This window comes from Rhincodon typus, chromosome 1 (genome assembly GCF_021869965.1).
Source record: "Rhincodon typus isolate 14 chromosome 1, sRhiTyp1.1, whole genome shotgun sequence".
Classification (NCBI taxonomy): Eukaryota; Metazoa; Chordata; class Chondrichthyes; order Orectolobiformes; family Rhincodontidae; genus Rhincodon; species Rhincodon typus.
Window position 1 is genome coordinate 39,254,760 of NC_063332.1, and position 13,329 is coordinate 39,268,088.

General features: G+C 38.3%; 1 protein-coding gene across 1 annotated transcript in view; it reads right to left on the minus strand.

Annotated features, from left to right (window-relative positions):
• Nucleotides 1-13,329, minus strand: part of il11ra (interleukin 11 receptor, alpha) — a 48,875-nt gene that overhangs the window by 12,518 nt on the left and 23,028 nt on the right. Inside the window, exons 3-6 of the mRNA XM_048602449.1 lie at nucleotides 12,777-12,943; nucleotides 10,206-10,363; nucleotides 2,037-2,178; nucleotides 541-651 (exon numbers count right to left, since the gene is read on the minus strand). Coding sequence (XP_048458406.1) covers nucleotides 541-651; nucleotides 2,037-2,178; nucleotides 10,206-10,363; nucleotides 12,777-12,943 — 578 coding nt within the window. The remainder of the gene's footprint in view (nucleotides 1-540; nucleotides 652-2,036; nucleotides 2,179-10,205; nucleotides 10,364-12,776; nucleotides 12,944-13,329) is intronic.

Here is a 13,329-nt window from a genome sequence, read left to right on the forward strand (position 1 = left end):
TCAATTTTTGTCCAATCAATGCTTTTGTAATAAGCTATGCAACTTTGTTTTTACTGTGTTCGAATTGCTCTACAATACAACTCGTGTTGCTGTTCACGTCAATATTAAAAAGTCTTTTGGAAAACAAAGTATCTTGTGCACAGCACCTGGTGTTCAATAGTTTATGAATTAAAATTTTTGGTATACCAGTATTCAGAGAAAGATACTCCTATTATTTGATTTAACATTCAAGTTCAGTTTTCCAAAAAAAATCTTGAAATGAGAGCTGTCTGTATTGCTTTAATAGAATGTGCACATGTGTATGTATACACAACAAACACACACACACACCCAATACAGATGGATCCAGTGGTGCAGTGTTCATACAGGCTTAATAATATAAATAAAGTTGATGCCAGTTTCCTTTTCCCTATATAATTTATGGACATAGTCACACAAGCAGCATTTTCCACTCCTCAGTTGGACCTATTTCCTAGTGGCATTTGGCCTTAAACACTAATCCTTGACACAGTACCAAAAGTTGCATCAGACTCATCTTACTTGAAAGGATTACGTTTGAAGAGAGGGTAGGGTCTGTCGATTGACTTTGAGTGTGTATAAAGTCCATCATCAGCGTGGTGACAGTAGATTGGATATTTTCTGTAGTGGTTTCTGGAATGGATAAATGTTGATTTATTAATAGATTTCCAAAGCCAAAAATGTTACACAAGTGTTTTACATGTCACCGTAAAAGAGGCTTCTTATACAGCAACTTTGTATAATGTACAATTTTAGCTTGGAAAGAAGATGACTTCAGCATTACTACTGTAACATTAAGTCAATTCTATCCAAACACATTGATGTGGATTTCCAAAATCCCAGAAGATAAATTAGCTACAAGTGTTCAGATGAGTAGTCAACAATATGAATTAGCATTTTGCACAGTTGGACTGTAGAAGCAAAACAGTGTTCCGTAGAATGGTACATAATTAATTGACATTTCGTGTTATACAATCTGACTGAAATTAAAGGACTGACATTTACTTCTTTCATGTCCTCATTGACCACTCAACTCGGTCTTTGGGTATTGTTTACCGGGGGGAAAGTAAAAATCAGCTTCCTTTTTGTTTCTCAGATTGCCATGTTAAAGACTACTCTGCAACTGAAGGTTAAGTAAGTTGGCTGAAAAGAGACAATGAATTCCACTTCAGTCTGTTCTCCCTTCAAGCGAAGCATATGGTTCAAATATACACAGAATTTCCAATATCCAAACCCATGACAACTTCCATCTGGAAGAAGAAGGGTAGCAGATACATGGGAACACCAGCACCAGCCAGTTCCCCTTCAAATTATTCACCATGCTGACTTGCTACACTTGCCATTCCTTTAAAGTTGCTAGGCCCTCCCCAACAACAATGTGTCCACTACATCAAATGGACTACAGTGGTTCAAAAGGGCAGCTCACAACCACCTTTAAGGCAATAGGGTTGGGCAATATAGGATGGCTTAGCTAGTGTCACTCACACAAATTTTATGAACAAATGAAAAGCATTATCCCTTGTTATTTGCAAAATCGCTGATTTTCTTTTCAAATAAGCTTTCAGAAAAAAAACCAAAAGAACTGTGGATGCTGTAAATCAGCAGCAAAAACAGAAGTTGTTGGAAAAGCTCAGCAGGTCTGGCAGCATCTGTGAGGAGAAAATCAGAGTTAACGTTTCGGGTCTGGAAAATATTTGTATTGCATAAAAATTGAAAAATAACATTGGATTCTTGTGTTTGAAGGTCAGATGCATCATTTAGAATGACTTTGCTCCTTAAAGCAATTTATTACTGCTAAGTGTAACTATCTTTCAAAGCTAATTTTACAGCAATGAATTTGAACTCTATTTTCACACATCTCCCTCAGCCATGGCCAAAATGTGTCACGCAATTCTCAAACAAATGTACATACACACGTGTCACGTTGCTATGCAATTCACCCTAATTGTATATAAGACAGGTTCAACTGAACCAGCAGCTCAAATGTTTTTGTAGCTCTATACATAAATTATGCTTACCAATCCATGGAGTGACAAGTACTTCCGAACTCCAATCACTCCATTTACCATTGTCAAAAAAATCTCTTGCTTTGACACGAATTGCACACAGCTGAGCAGCAATGGCATCAGTGATGATTTCTGTTGTCATTTTAGTATTCAACTGGTAAAGAAAAGGAAAGTAAAAATCTGGAAGGATTCCAAATGTTGAGTTCATTACTATTTTGCAAGTGATTATTCTGAGTAGTCTAAGCCTCATTCTAACATCAACGCTCTTTTCTGGTAAATATTATGTTTTGAAAGTGATGTCAGTATGAAGTATAAATTGCAGGCTGAATTAACACCCTGTTTTACTCCACTTCACAAATCATCACCACTGCATATTTTGTTTTGGCGACCTGTATAGACTTCTCAGTACAATCACAAATGCAGCACACTGACAGAAGTTGCATTGTTGAGGTGGAATTAGACCAACGGCAAAATATTATCTTCTTGACAGAGAAGTTGAAGTGATACATTTTTGGTAGAAGGCCAGAAGACAGTGATTTACAATGATTTGCAAAGCAACCAAAAGCAACATGTGGAAAGAATTGTTTTTAAAAAAAACACATTGCATAGTCAGGATCTGAGATGCAGTATCTGAAAGGGTAGCAGAGACATATATCCTGGCTGTCAAGGTGAAATTGGGTAAGCTTCTGAATGGAAAATATTTGAGAAGTTATCAGAGAACAGGACAAGCTAACTTGCTGTTGCAGAGAGCTGGCCGGAATTTGACAGGCTGAATGGTTTCTTTCTTTGCTGTAATTGTTTTATGATTACATTACTGCAGAAGAGTTTTCCAGATGAAAAATATATCCGGCAGAAAATAATAGCTTCATCGTTGTTAATGTGTTTATCAAGTTCCTTGTCCATTGTTATTTTCTAATCAACCATTAATACATAGAAGTTATTACACATCTCTGGAGCAGCTGGGACTAAAATCCAGGTCTCCTGATCTTTGCCAGTATCAGAAATCAGTACTACGCAGATAGGAATGCATTGGTCATGTTACTGAACTAGTAATCCAGAGGCCGAGGCCAATGCTCTGAAGGCACAGTTTCAATCCCGCTATGGAGCTGGTGGTTTTGGATTCTGTTAATAAATCTAAAATTAAAAGTAATCTCAGTATGGGGACTATTAATTATCATAAAAGCACATCATTTCACTAATATCTTTCCCTAGTCAGGCCGACATGACTCCAAATCCACTGCAATGCAGCTAACAGAATTGCATGCCATTGAGTTCAAGGGCAATTCAGGATTAACAACAAACGCTGGTCTTGCCAGTGACACACACATCCCAAGAAAGAATCTTTTTTCAAAAGACATAAAATTAGAAGATGCTGGAAATACCTCAAGTCAGGCAGCTTGCAATATTTTGCTTTTGTGCAAAAATTTAGAACTTAAATATAACCTGAGGCAATAAAATGTTAATAAGCCAGTGAAGTACTTGTGAAGTTTAATTGCTGTAGGGATTTGAAGAGAAAAACCTGTTAACTTGTATGGAAGTTGAAGGTAACAGTCTCTTCGAGGAAGATGGAAGGAACAGTCAGTTATTGGACACTTAGAACAATTCTTACGTTAGGCAGCATTTGACAAGATTTAATAGAATTAATAGAATTATTGTTATCAGGGACTCTCCTGTTAGGGGCATAAAAAGGCAATTCTGTGGCAGTGAGCATAAATTTAGGATGCTTGTTGCTTACCTGGTGCTAGGATTAAGGACTTTTCTAAACATTTCAAGCATATTGTTAAAGGTGATATTGAGAAACCAGAAATTATTGTTCACATAGGTAGGAATGACATTTTTAGGGAAAAGATTAAAGCAGTACAGAATGGATTTAAGAGGTTAGGTAGAAGATTAAAAAATAAAACCTTAAAAGTAGTAATTTCTGGTTTACTCCTAATGTCAAACTCAAATGACGAAAGGAACAAAAGCTTAAAAGGAGAGCTGATGTATTCTTCAGGGATTCAGGTTTTTGGACAATTAGAATGTCTTTTGGGATAGAAAAGACCTGTTCAAAAAGGATGGGTCTAACCTGAAGTGGAAGGGGACCATTATCTTAGCAGGGAGACTTTATACTGATAGAGAAGGCAAGTGGAGAAATTCTAAGTAGCAGTGTAAATAGAAGGATTGATGGGATAGGTTCTGAATGTGAGGAGAACACGTCAAATAGAAAACAAAGATAAGACAGAGTCAGAATATGTACTAACTCTGAAGAACTAAACTGCATTTATTTAAATGCAAGGTGTCTTACAGGTAAGGCTGATGAACTCAGGGCATGTTTAAGAATGTGGGGTTGGAATGCCATAGTCATTACAGAAACTTGGCTGAGAGATGGCCCAGACTGGCAGCTCTGTGTTCCCAGTTTTAGATGCTATAGGAAGGATAGAAAAGGAGGCAAGAAAAGAGAGGGAAGTAATGTTTTTGATTAAGGAATACATTACTGCGGTAACATGGGAAGATGTTTCTGAAAAATCATCCAATGAAAATAAAAGGGTAGAAATTACAAATAAGAAAGAATAGATCACTGATGGGATTGTACTATAGCCGCCCCCACCCACAGTAAGAGAGGGGAATTGAGAAACAAATATGTAGGGAGATCATATATATTATATCAAAAGCATAATAATGTTGTAATAATGGGGGTTTTAATTTTCCAAACATTGTTTGGGATTACTATAGTATTAAAGGTTTGGATGGTGAAGAATTGTCAAATGTGCTCAAGAAAATTTTAATCAGTATGTGGATGCTCCTACTAGGAAAGGAGCAAAACTAGACCTTCTTTAGGGCAATAAGGCAGGGCAGATGACTGAAGTAAAAGTGGGGTCGAGCAATCGTAATTCTATTAGTTTCAAAATGGTTATGGAAAAGGATAAGCCTTCCATAAAAATTGAAGTTTTTAAATGGAATAAGGCAAATTTTAAATGGTATGAGACAAGAACTTTCAAAGTTGATTGGAGTAGACAGTACACAGGTAAAAGAACGTCTGATAAGTGGGAGCCTTTCAAGAGTGATGACGAGAGTTCAGAGGCATTTTGTTCCGTTAGACTGTAGGGTAAGGCTGGTAAGATTAAGGAACAATAGATGAATAAAGATATTGAGGTTCTAGTCAAGAATAAAAGAATTTTTAAAAGATACAGACAATTTGGTTCAATTGAATCTCTTGATATCAAGAGTTGAGAGAGAAATCAGGAAGGCAAAGAGGGGTGTGAGATAGCATTGACAGATAAGGTTGAGGATAATCCAAAGAGTTTCTACAAATACATGAAGAGCAAGAGGGTAACTTGAGAGAGTGTTGGGCCTCTAAAAGATCAAGGAGGTTGTCTTTGTGTTGAACCCCAAGAGATGAGAAAGATACTAAATGAATATTTCGTATCAGTTTTTACTGTGGAGAAAGAAATGGAGTCTAGAGAATGTAGAAAAATAAGCTTTGGTTTTAAAAAAAAGTTCACATTACAGAAGAGGTGGTTCAGGAGGTCTTAGAGAATGTAAAAGGTGGATAAATCTCCAGGACCCGACCTAATGTATCCCAGAATGTTGGGAGAAGTCAGGGAGGAAATTACGAGATCCCTTGCAGAAATATTTGCATCGTCTGTAACTATTGGTGAGGTGCCTGACAACTGGAGGGTGGCTAATGTTGTACCTTTGTTTAAGAAAGGTTGTAACGAGAAACCAGGGAACTATAGACTTGAAAGTCTGTCTTTGGTTGTGGGTAAATTGTTGGAGGTGATTACAAAAGATAGGATTAGTGGACATTTACAGAGGCAAAAATTGATTAGAGATAGAATGGTTTTGTACAAGGAAAATCATGTCTCACAAACTTGATTATGTTTTTCGCGTAAGTTACCAAAAAGGTTGATGATGGCAGAGCAGTAGATGTTGTTTATTTGGATTTTAGTAAAGCCTTTGTCAAGGTTCTGCATGGTAGACTAATTAGTAAAGTTAGGTCATATGGGATTCAGGGTGAGTTTGCCAATTGGATACATAATTGGCTTAAGGGCAGGAGACAGAGACTAATGGTGAAGAGTTGTTTTTCGGACTGAAAGCCTGTGACCAGCAGTGTTCTGGGTCCTCTTTTGTTTGTCATTTATATAAACGATTTGAATGAGAATATAGAAGGCATGATTAGTAAGTTTCCGGATGACACCAAAATTGACGGCATTGTTGGCAGTGAAGAAGGTTTTCTAAGATTACAAAAGGATCTTCATCAAATGGGTCAATGGGCTGAGAAATTGCAGATGGAGTTCAATCTGGATAAATGCAAGATATTGCATTTTGGTACAACAAACAAAGGTAGGGCTTGTACAATTAATGGTAGGGCCTTGGGTAGTGTTGTAGAACATAGGAACCTAGGGCACAATTACATAATTCTCTAAAGTTTGTGTTACATATAGGCGGGATGGTTAAAAAGGCATTTGGCACACTTGCCTTCATTGCTCAGTCCTTTGTGTATATGAGTTAAGACATTATGTTGAGGTTGTAGAGGACATTGGTGAGGCCTCTTCTGGAATAATGTGTCTAATTCTGGTCATCCAGTTATAGGAAGGATTTTATCAAGCTGGAGAGGGTTCAGAAGAGACTTACCAGGTATGGAAGGTTTGAGTTATATGAATAGGCTGGGACTTTTTCCACTGGAGCGTAGGAGGTTGAGAGATAACCTGATAGAATTGATGGTAGTTGTCTTTTCCCTAAGATGGGGAATTTCAAGACTAGGGCACACATTTTTAAGGTGACATGAGGCAATTTTATTTTCCACACAGTGGGTGGTTCACGTGTGGAATGAACTTCCTGATGAAGTGGTGGATGTGGGTACAATTACAAAGTTTAAAAAACATTTGGATCAATATAGGAATAGGAAAGGTTTGGAGGGATATGGGTCAGGAGCAAGCAGGTGGGACTAGTTTAGTTTGGGATTATGTTCGCATGGACTGGTTGGACTGAAGGGTCCGTTTCCATGCTGTATGACTCTAAGAAGATAAACAGTAATCAGACATGGAGTAATAAGAACTGTGTACAAGCGTAGAAAAATAGCATTAAACAGGATCAAGAGGAAAAAGTGGTAAAAAGGCAAACTTAATAGCTCTTTACTGAAAGTGTGTACTTTTCAGAACAAAACAAATGAATTAGCAGCACAAGTACAGGTTAACCAGTATGATATTATAGCCATTCTACAAACATGGTTACAAGGTGGTAGCGAGGAACCAAAAATATTCAGGGTTCATAACTTTTCGAAAGGAAAAGGTGGTGGGGTAACGTTGGTTTGGACCAATTATGATGTGAAGGTGCTGGGATGGACAAAGTCAAATCAGAAAGCACCAGGTTAGTCCAGAGTTATTTGAAGTCACAAGGTGAAGTCCTTCACATGATGAAGGGGCTATGCCCTGAAAGCTTGTGATTTCAAATAAACCTGTTGGACTATAACCTGATGTTGTCTGACTTCTGACCTTGGATGGATTATGTGTGATAGCAAGAAATGATCTTGGATCAGAAGACAGAATCCAAATGGGTGGAGGCAAGAAATAAAGGACACTGGACGGAGTGGTCTACAGAGGCCCTCTAACAGTGGTTATGTGGTGGGACAGAGAAACAAAATTAGATCATATGGCATCTACAAAGGCAGTACATAATTCATGGGTGACTTTAACCTTCACAAAGATGGGACAGATTGGCTGAGGAAGCCATGAAAAAGAATTTACACAGCATAGATGTGACATATTCCAAATACATTATGTTGTAGATCCCACCAGGGATCAGGCTATTTTGAATCTGGTGATATTAATGAGGCAGGTTTAATAAATGTCACCTAGAAAACAGTGAAAAGAGTTTTAATGGTAGATTTAGGATTCCGTTTGAGAGGGAGGAACGTGGATCAGAATCAACTGTGTTAAGATTAAATAAGGGTAATTACAAAAGGAGTAGGACAGGGATGAAGGGAATGGGCAGAGAAAGCAGCAGTAAAAATAGTTGAGGCACAAATGTACGAGGTTTTGGTGAAACTAGACCTGGAGTACTTTGCATAATTTTAAAATTAAGAAAGAATGCACTTAATTTGGAAGTAGCGCCCCCCATTTGCCTGCATGAGTGCTGTGCCAACAACACTCAAGAAGCCTAACACCATCTATAACAAATCAGTCCTCTGATTAGCACAACATCCATAAATATCCAATCCCTCCACCACCACTAAAAGGACAAGGGCAGCAGATATATGGGAACACTGCCACCTCCAAGTTCCCCTCTAAGCCACTCATCATCTTGACTTGGAAATATATCACAGATCCTTCAGTGTCGCTGGGTTAAAATCCTGGAATTGCCTTCCTAATGGGTATACCTATAGCACATGGACTTCAGGGGTTAAAGAAGGCAGCTCACCCCTCTCCTCCAAAGCAACAAGGGCAGAGCAATAAATGGTGGTCCAGCCAGCGAAACCCACATCCCATGAACCAACACAAAAAAAAGCACTGATTCACAGAAGAGAGTCGAATTATGTAGTTTGCATCTATCGTCTTTGGAGTTTAGAAGAATGAGACATGATCTCATTTAAATATACAAGACACTGAAGGAGATACAAAGATTGAGATACCAAAACTGTGGACCATTTCTAATTGCTTGGGAACTTCACTTGACAAAGGCAAAATCAATAGGCCACTTCAGCCTTTGAAGGATTGAGAAAAACAGTACGGAGAATCAGGATCTTAAACCTGAGTCTAAAGGCATGGCTTAATGCATAGCTTGCACTGTGGAGTACTTGCAGCAGCCTACAGTATGTACTTCAAAGTGCAGGATAACTGCTGCCATTTGGTGGCAAGAAAGGCAATCCAACAGCATAAACTTTCCTTAATTGCTCAAATTAGTTCCACTGGGCAGCACATGTTGTTCATATGCCTGACATCAGACTCCTGCTCTACCCAGAATGTATGTCGTAGAAAGTTCCAGGACATTCTCAAAGTATTTCTGAAGACGTGACATCCCTGCTGACTAAAGGCAATCTCTAACTTGTGACTGACTATAGGACACAAGGTTCATTCTTGCAAAAGCAAAGTTGAAATGTTGGACAGAGAAGGCTGAACTTTCAAACATTACCTATCTGCAAGTGGCAAGGTTGCACATCAGCTATCTCAGAAAACACCAAACCAGAGCAAATCTATGCTTGAACCTAAGGGACTGCCTAAAAGATAGGAGTTTCCCCTAGCCTGAGGATCGAGAATATAGGGCTACCATCTCAAGATTAGTGTTTTATCATTTAGGACTATAATTATATATTTTTTCCACACAAGGAGTTATGAAGCATCTGTACCTAAGAAGCTTATGGATGCTTCATTGTTGAATATATTCAAGGCTGTGATAGACCGGGATTTAGGGAACTGTCGGGAAAATGGAGTTGAATTAAAGATCAGCCATGATTGTTTTGAATGATAGTGCAGGCGTAAGCAGGTCCAATGGTGTACTCTGACTTCTATTTATTATGTTCTTTTGGGACAAACCTAATTTAGTTAGGTTAGAATCCACACTTGCAATAAAAATGCTACATCAATTTCCCCATCACCAGAAAAAAAGCTAAAAAAATTCCATGAATCAGTTAGTGAATCTAAATTTCCTCAGAATTGATGTCTTCCCTCTTTCTAGACTGAACATATGGGCAAAACAAAAGAAAGAGATACCAACGACCTTTTTGCAACAGTTGCTTTCACATAGTACAAAATGAATTGGAACATTAACAATCTTTCAAGTCTTAAATTAGTAATAAAAACTTACTTAAATATAAACAAAATATCCGTTGAATGATTTTTCTACTCTACAAATACAACAGACCTTAATAAAATTATATTGTCAGAAGATTAAAACCCATGTAGGATCTACTGAAATTAAGAATAGGTGTCAACAGCAGCAGGTGTACTTTGCAGTTCTTAGATTGACACAGGAATTAAGAACAGGCAGTCTTGCATGTTGCTTCAATAATTTTTTTTTTGTTCTACGATAAACTGGATTACAATGTGCCCATCCCAACAGCATAATGGCAGAGTTTATGCTAGCGTGAAGACTGTTCTTTAAAATAAACACAGTAGAAGAAAACTATCAAAAAATCTCTAAATTCAGTACCGGACAAGCCAACACAACCCACAAGTAATCTCAAACCACTGGTGAACTCACCCTCGACCAGAAATTATATCGCAGGAGTTTGTACTCCAGGACAAATTTTAATTTGAATTGTGAACCCCATGATGGTGGATAATCCCACTGCACTTTGATTCTTCTAGGAGATCCAAAAACAGGTTCAGCTGTTACATTTACAGGTGGATCCGGCTGAACTAAAACAATAATAAGCAAAAAAAAACATCTTTAGCATTATAGAGGTCTACAGCACAGAAAAAGGCCTTTTGACCCACTGGGTCTGCAGCAGTCAAAAACAACCCCTCATTATTTTAATTGCATTTCCATCAATTGGTCCGTTGCACGATATGACTTGGCATCACAAGTGCGCATCTAAAATACTTAAATGATATGAGGGTTCCTGCCTCTACAATCCTCATAGGCAACAAGTTCCAGATTCTCACCACCCTCTGGATCAAAATATTGTTCCTAGCATTTCCTCTAAACCTCCTGACCCTCATCTTAAATCTCTGCCCCTCAATCATTGTTCCCCCTTCTTAAGTGGTAAAGTTCCTTCTTCTTTACCTTGTTTATGCTTCTTATAATACTATATATCTCAACCATGTGTGTTTCCCCTCCCCCAATCCCATCTCCTCTGCTCAAAGGAAAACAACCATGGTCTATCTAATCTCTCAAGTAAAACTCTCCACACCAGGCAACATCCTGGTAAATTTCTGTCTGACAAATCAGAAATTAAATATTGCTTTTAAAAAAAGCACATTGAAGACGTTCATCTTACATGCAACAAAACAATTCACAAGAATACCAATAAAGGGAGTAAAAAAAATTTATGGTGCATGAGAGAAAAGTGCTGGTTTTTGACAAGTGAACTCTGGTAGAAGCATTGGCAGAGGGAATGCAATAGTTAATGATCATTGACTGTTAACTGCCAAGCTTGGTTTAAATTTCAAAACAGTTGACTCTGATGGATTAGGGCTTTTCTGAGAAAACCAACAATTGGCATCACCTATTTTGTTGAGATGGAACAGGCAGAAGTTTTTTTTTGTCTGCAAAGTGTAATTCTTCATAGAATCCCTACAGTGCGGAAACAGGCCATTTGGCCCATTGAGTTCACACCAACCTTTAGGGAGGGTGATGGCCTTAATGGTATTGTCGCTGCACTATTAATCCAGAGACCCAGGTAATATCCTGGGGACCCGAGTTCAAATTCTATCATAGCAGATGGTGGAATTTGAATTCAATAGAAAAAGAAATGTGGAATTAAGAGTCTAATGATGACCAAGAATCCATTGTCAATCGTCGGAAAAACCCCTCAGGTTCACTAATGTCCTTTAGGGAAGGAAACTGCTATCCTTATCTGGTCTGGTCTACATGTGACTCCAGCCCCACAGCAATGTGGTTGACTCTACTGCTCTCTAGGCAATTAGGGATGGGCAGTAAATGCTGGCCTCGCCAGTGATGCCCTCATCCCATGAACGAATAAAACAAAATCCTCCAAAGAGTATCTCACCCAGACTCACTCCCTTACCCTATCCCTGTAACTCTGCATTTCCCAGGGCCAATCCACCTAATTTGCACATCTTTGGACTGTGGGAGGAAACCAGAGCACCTGAAGGTAGCCTGTAGGCACAGGAAGAACATGCAAACTAGTCATTGTTGGAAGAATCAAACTCAGGTCCCTGGTGCTGTGAGGTAGCAGTGCTAACCATTGAGCCACCGTGCTGCCCCTTAAACTCTGGTATGTAGACCATATATCCCAGAGACTGGATTGAATCATGTAGCATATTCCTTTGGCTGTTCACAACAAGCAAGATTTGGGGATTTTCTTTTGAGGAGAGATTTAGTGGTTAGGTCCATACTCATTAGAGTTTAGGAGAATGAGAGAAGACCTTATTCAAACACAAGATTCTGGGGAGACTTGACAGGCCAGAATATGGAGAACTCGTTTCCACTTGTGGAAGAGTCTAGGACCAGAAGGCATAGTCTCAGTATAAGAGTGGCCCATTTAAGTCAAGATAGTTGGAATTTCTTCTCAGGGGGTAGCAGATCTTTACTGTTGAGAGCTGTCATGACCGGGTCACTACGAATATACAAAGCTACAACAGGCAGACTTTTCACCAGTAAAGGAATCAAGAAGTATGGGGAGAAGGCAGGAAAATGGTGCTGAAGATAATCAGATCAGATCAGCCACGATATTACCAAATTGTGAACCAAACTCAATGGGCCAAGTGGCCTACTTAAGCTCCAAGTTTTATGATCTTTAACCTGCAGTTTCCAGGGGCACTATAGTCCTGTTTCTGTCCACTTTAGCTACTGAACATCTCCCCCATTGGATTTGTCTTATTACAGCTTGATTTTGCCTCTGACTACAAATGTTCCAAAAGTAGCAAGTTTTGTTGCAATAATTTTATTTATAACTGTATCATTATTACTAGTTTCGCCAAGCTACAAAATATAAGCAAAGCTCGTGTTTTACAATAATCACATGGAGTTACAATCAAGTAAGAACATTTACTAAATGTTTGGATAGTATTTTAAAATGTTTAGATAACCATTTTATGTTTCAACTAAACCCGCAACAAAATTAGTGTGATAACAAACATTGCTTACCAATATCAAATAGCACAATATCCAACAATGTGGTCCTGCGGCCAATAGGGTTGATCGCGGTTATGTTTATAACATACGGCAAGGATGCAAACATTTGAGGATTGTCTATTTGGCAAATATTCCTAAGAAAATCTCTAGGACAGCTGAAAATGTTGCTGCTTGGAGACCTGAAATAAATAAAGTTATTTATATCATTCACAGCGGCAGCTTCAGGATTAAAATCTACAATATATGCATCTCAGGAGAATAGTAAATAATGCTCTATTTACAATTTATAGCTGTATAATATCCATACAATATGTCTTGTAATTAAACGATAACAGAATAGTAAGCAATGAAACAATGTTTGAATCAACTGCAAAATTGGCTAAGTCTGAAAGCCAATGTTTGCAAGTGTTTAAGCTCATAACATTTGAATGTTTGAGAAGGAGTTAGATCATAATTCTTTGGGTAAAGGGGTCAAAGGATATAAGAACATAAGAACTAGGAGCAGGAGTAGACCATCTGGCCCCTCGAGCCTGCCCTGCCATTTAATAAGATCATGACTGATCTT